The sequence below is a fragment of the Trachymyrmex cornetzi genome, unplaced genomic scaffold (assembly GCF_001594075.2).
Source record: "Trachymyrmex cornetzi isolate Tcor2-1 unplaced genomic scaffold, Tcor1.1 scaffold386, whole genome shotgun sequence".
In the NCBI taxonomy this organism is placed as follows: domain Eukaryota; kingdom Metazoa; phylum Arthropoda; class Insecta; order Hymenoptera; family Formicidae; genus Trachymyrmex; species Trachymyrmex cornetzi.
The window spans coordinates 342,559-348,067 of record NW_017298597.1 but is presented as its reverse complement, the minus strand read 5'-3'; the positions used below and the strand labels follow the sequence as shown (position 1 = coordinate 348,067).

At 32.6% G+C, this 5,509-nt stretch overlaps 1 protein-coding gene and 3 non-coding genes across 4 annotated transcripts in view; 3 read left to right on the top strand and 1 right to left on the bottom strand.

Annotated features, from left to right (window-relative positions):
• The window catches only part of LOC108763851 (cell death specification protein 2), a 7,535-nt gene extending 2,026 nt beyond the window's left edge, over positions 1-5,509 (top strand). The window contains exons 2-4 of the mRNA XM_018511749.1: positions 3,642-3,863; positions 4,180-4,358; positions 5,034-5,509. Coding sequence (XP_018367251.1) covers positions 3,642-3,863; positions 4,180-4,358; positions 5,034-5,237 — 605 coding nt within the window. The 3' untranslated portion in view covers positions 5,238-5,509. The remainder of the gene's footprint in view (positions 1-3,641; positions 3,864-4,179; positions 4,359-5,033) is intronic.
• Positions 1,751-1,822, top strand: TRNAH-GUG (transfer RNA histidin (anticodon GUG)). Its single transcript has one exon. It is a non-coding gene; the product is annotated as a tRNA-His (tRNA).
• TRNAR-CCU (transfer RNA arginine (anticodon CCU)) lies at positions 3,413-3,485 on the bottom strand. The gene has a single exon. It is a non-coding gene; the product is annotated as a tRNA-Arg (tRNA).
• On the top strand, positions 4,001-4,073 carry TRNAM-CAU (transfer RNA methionine (anticodon CAU)). The gene has a single exon. It is a non-coding gene; the product is annotated as a tRNA-Met (tRNA).

The following is a 5,509-nucleotide window of genomic DNA, read 5'->3' as shown; positions in this document are numbered from 1 at the left end:
ATATTAAACAAGGATAATACACGGGGTCATCAGAGTAATGCCTAGGACAATTAAAAGAAAAAGACTGGCTTAAATTTACATGTTATCCAATTTTATTCAAAAAGATAAAAAAATTATATGGCAAAGACGTTTTTCGTTAAAGTAATATAAACACATATGAATATGAATATGAATATGAAATAGCACACATATACATGTTTTTTGTAAAAAAAAAATTTTTTTTATATTCGGCTAAAAGTTGCAAATAAATTCCAGCACTAATCCAAAATGGTCTACAACCGTTCATTGAGCGCTCTTGTATTTGATTGGCGGATTCCATTAGACCCCAAAATATAGACCAAACAGGTACAAGAGTTCATTGAACGCTTTAATTAAATTTCTTTCATCTGATTAATCAAATGTTTCGAAGTATTTGTAGCGCCAAGTGGACACTACCGTGGACAAATAAGTTTAAAATATATAAAATAACTATGAAAGTAACTATTAAATTAGTTACTAATTACTTAAAAGATGTAACTAAGTTAAGTTATAATTACAGATTGAAAGAAAGTAACGAAGTTAAGTTACGGTTACTGAAAAAAAGTAACTCTAACTGTAACTTCGTTACAAGTAACGAGTTACTTCCCATCCCTGTATATATTACACATGTACAGGTTATTATGTTGCATAATTTGTTTACAGGTATTTTTTTCGATAACAATACCATAGGTAAAACGCAAGATGAACAGTTATTTCTATCGAACTGTAAGAAAGGAAGTAAATTCTGTATTACAACGTTTAAATAATGATAATACTGATGCTTCTGGTTCAGCTTCAAACAATGTTGAATATGTCGAACATATTAATATTGATAATGCACATGTATCTAATTAATATTCCTTGCAATATTCAAAATATGCATAGAATATTCTATATATGCTATGAGAATAATCTTCAGGAATAATATTCTTGAGGCTTTCACGGGTGTTTCCTATATGACAATCTTGTGTTTCGCGGGTTTTCTCCGTGTTCAAATCCATTCTTGGAATGCCTTGGCATTCACACGGAGAAAACCCGCGAAACACAAGATTGTCAATCTTCAGGAATGTTATTAGAATATTTAGGATAGTGTACTTTTGAAAACATAAGAATATTAATATTCTTAGAGATAGAATATCTATCTTCTTAAAAGAAGCGTCTACGAATATTTAAATCTTCCTAGTGGAGAATCGGAAAATATTCCACGAACAAATATGTGCTGGCTGGGTGAGAAAACGAGATAAACAAGAGCGATAGAGACGGTTGAGGAAAATATTTGGATGCGAGGAAAAGGCTCTCGAAGGAGAAACGGCTGAGCAATAACGTGTCGCAAAAAGAAAAGATCGGGGAGCTTGCTGCGAGACGTGCTTTAATAATCGCCTACAAATAATAAAACAGGCATACAAACACGGAACGAAATCTCTAATTTGCTCGCTTATTAGATACATATATCACCAAAATACAAGATTAATAAAAATTTTACAACTTTATATCGTACGTGTTAAATTTCAACTTTGCATATTATACATTATATTTTTCTTTGTGTTTCATATTTTTGCGTCAAAATGTTTCATATTAAATAAATATAGATACTTTAAATATGTCATTTAAATATCGTTAAATATATCCTTTATTTATCGCTTACTGGCTTCCGTTATGCACAAGTAAGCAAGTTGACCGATATCTGAATTGATCTTCGATACTTTCCAAGCTTCTCTCAACTCCTCCAGTAGCCGTGATCGTCTAGTGGTTAGGACCCTACGTTGTGGCCGTAGTAACCCAGGTTCGAATCCTGGTCACGGCAATGTGAAAACATTGTCACGGTGGAGGTTTTTTTTACATAAATTTTGTTTCTTATATTTTTTTATTAATATCCATCTCTATTAAAACGGTATATGTTAATAAATAGCTTATTATTATATTAAATTTGACAATTTTTCGGAATAATAAATTTAACATCAATACTTATATCAAGCAATTTATTATGGAATTCGTGCAAAATGTCAAAAATAATTATAATTTAAAGTTATATTTTAATATTAATTATAATTTAAATTAATTTAATAATATATATATAATTATTATAAATTATTGTTTTATAAATTATTATAATTTTTATTACAATAGTTTTTAAAATAATCATCAATCTCATGATTCATATTAGCACAAGCGCAGTTATTATTTATTATTTCTTGCAAAAATATCCAGAAATAATTACAATTTAATTTAAATTAATAATAAAAATTTTCCTAAATTATTATTACAATAATAATTTTTAAAATATCCATTAGTCTGTCATAGTTCATATCACAAACAATACTGTTATTTACTTATTTGCATCTCTGTTAAAAAAATAACGAGGAACGAATCGTTCGCTTCGTTAAATCTGTTTGACTTTTGCGAGCACATGTTCTCGTTACGAACGGTTGTCTTATTCGTAAGATCGTCATTATTATGTCGGCGTTTTCTTTTCTAAAAATTGTAACTGCCGCTTGAATAGTTAACGTCCGAAGAAATTTTACGGTTTGACTTAACAGCCGTGGCAATTCGCGCGGACGCTAACGTTTGCACAGTTTCGCACGAACCAACGAGTCGTTGCATTATCATCACGACATTTCGGGACCCCGATATTTCATCGTCGGTAGCATGCACGTAGCGCGCGATAACCGGACGAGGTAAAAGTTTCAGCTCTGCTCTAGCAAAGTATCCAAGTGTCAAATAAATCTTGCATCGATCAAGCGACCGAACAAACTGCGTTTCACATGCAGCTAATTAATCGTGCAGGAGAAAAAGGAGGGAAAGAGGCGAATGTTTGTTATAGTTTATAACCTACATTACCAATAACTAATTTGTACAAAAAGTTGTAAATTAACAAGAAATTAATGAGATGTTACGTTATGTAAGAAAAGATATGTATGATATTTATTTCATTGTATTTTTAATAAAATTAAATAATATAACATTATAAGAATTTCTGAAAAAATGCCACTTCTGTTTTGACTTTTCCACAGTTTGTGTCAACGATACGTATAATATTAATTATTATACATATATTAAGGCTGCAGTACAGACTTTTACATAACGTTGCATAATGCATAAGACACAGGACATAAAAGAATCAATCATATAGTATAAATCATAAAAAATAAAGAACTCTGATTAATTGATTTTCTGATATCTTATTATACCTTATGCGTTATGCAGTATTATGCAAAAATCTGTGTTGCATCTTTATGGTTTTTGTACAAAAATTGACTAATCACAGTCGAATGTAAGAAGAATAATCGACTGTGATTAGTGAGAATTTCTTACGACTTAAGACTTTTAAAGCTCAGGTAATGGCTTATTGTACGAAAGTCCATTATTTTAAAAGGAATAAAAAAAAATATAAATGTACCCCTGGTGGGACTCGAACCCACAATCCCCGGTTTAGGAGACCGATGCCTTATCCATTAGGCCACAGGGGCGGTCGATGGAAACGTCTCTAAACCATATAAACCTGTCCATCCAATAATTTAATATTTTTTTTTTTTAATTTTACAATATAAGACTAACAAAATGTAATCGATCGAACGCATAGTATCTTTGACTTAAATCGATAAAATTACCATTTTTATTAGCAGATCTGTGCAGATACGAGGCGTATCCGTCTCGAGACTATAGTTTCGTCGAGCCGGATATTCTATCGAGTTCTGTGCCGACGGATTCCTCGTCCTCGCCGTTAACGTCTCCACCGTTATCAGCGACGTTTCCAGGAACTCTGCTTCAACCACCCTTTCTAACAGCAATGCCACCCTTGATGCAATCGTTGAGCGTGCCTCAAACCCTCTCGACTTCCTCCACAGGTAAATTGCAATTTCTCCGATTTTCATTTTTTTATGTTTAATTTGCTTCTTATATGCAATCTTTCGATCGCACTTTCAATACTATCTGTATGGAGGCGCTATATACTTAAGTATTGGTTGATATGCCACAAGTAAGTGCCTCGGTAGCGCAGTAGGCAGCGCGTAAGTCTCATAATCTTAAGGTCGTGAGTTCGATCCTCACCCGGGGCATATTTTTTTTTCTTTTTTATTTTTTATACAAATGCACTAGTCGTTACGTTTCTTAATAATATATACGAAAAAATAATACATATTTTATTACCGATGGCCAAAACAGGTGCTATGAGCCGTCACTTCGTTACTACAAATGGCATAGCCGCTCTCCATAGAAGACCTAGAAGCGAGAAGAAACCAATCCCGGACGATCAGAAGGATGAGAAATATTACGAGAGACGTAAACGAAATAATCAGGCGGCGAAAAAATCACGAGATGCCCGCAAAATCAGGGAAGACCACGTAAGGACGCACAATCGATTTTGAGACTCGACTTCAATCTAACTGTGAATATAATACATATATAATTCTATCGACGCAAATGTTCGCGTTACAATTTCGAGCTATGTAGTTCAATCTTCCTTTTCATAAGTCGAACAAAAAGAATATAATGATATAATTAACTGTTAACTGGGGTTAATAAAATACTTGACAATTTAATAATCACCGATTCTTTTATTCCCAAAATTTCGATACAGCGCACGATGTAAACTAATTCAACATTGATAAGAAGCAGAGCATCAATAATCATCATAACATTAAAATGACGTCATCAAAATGGCTTTAAAATGGTTAATGCCAGCATCTACCAATGTAGTTTAATATTTTGATCTTGTTAATTCAACTAAATCTTTATCTTTTTCTAATGCCCATTTCTACTACTGTAGATAAACTTTAATCTTGGTTTAACTTACTTTTTATTTTTTTTAATTTTAAGATTTTTTTAATTCTAGAAAAGAATATATATATAGAGTAAATTAAACCGAGATTAAAATTAATCTACATTGGTATAGAAACGAGCATAAAAATCACTTTTCAATTAGTCACGATTCATTTTAATGTCATTTATTTGATGTTATCGTAACTTATGTTGTTCTGCTTGGAGTTTTTAATTCGCGTATATCTATATTTTCGCAGATTGCATTAAGGGCGACGATGTTGGAGCACGAGAATGCAATTTTAAAGGCGCAGATAGTAACTCTTCGAGAGGAGGCACAATCGTTGCGGCACATGTTGATCAAGCAACATACCCCAGCGATACAATCGATCGAACGATCGCTTTCGTCGATGACACCTGTGACGCTCTCTCCTCCGCACACGACCGCAAGTCTAGATTGTTAATTCCTGGAGATTTTTTCGAAAAACGTGTACGAATATGCTTAAATATAGGAAACTCAAAACCATGCAATTTACACGTACAAACACGTTCACATAGTAACTCCTACAGCAAAAAGTTGCACACAACATTGCATGTTGCAGCAATGTTGCAGAGATTTTGTAGCGATATTGCTGCAAATTCTGTGCTGTATGGAAAAAAATACGCGCAAAAATGATCTTTATTATAGTCTTTATTCGTAACGACCGATTTTTATAAAGTAAAACAATTCGGAAAG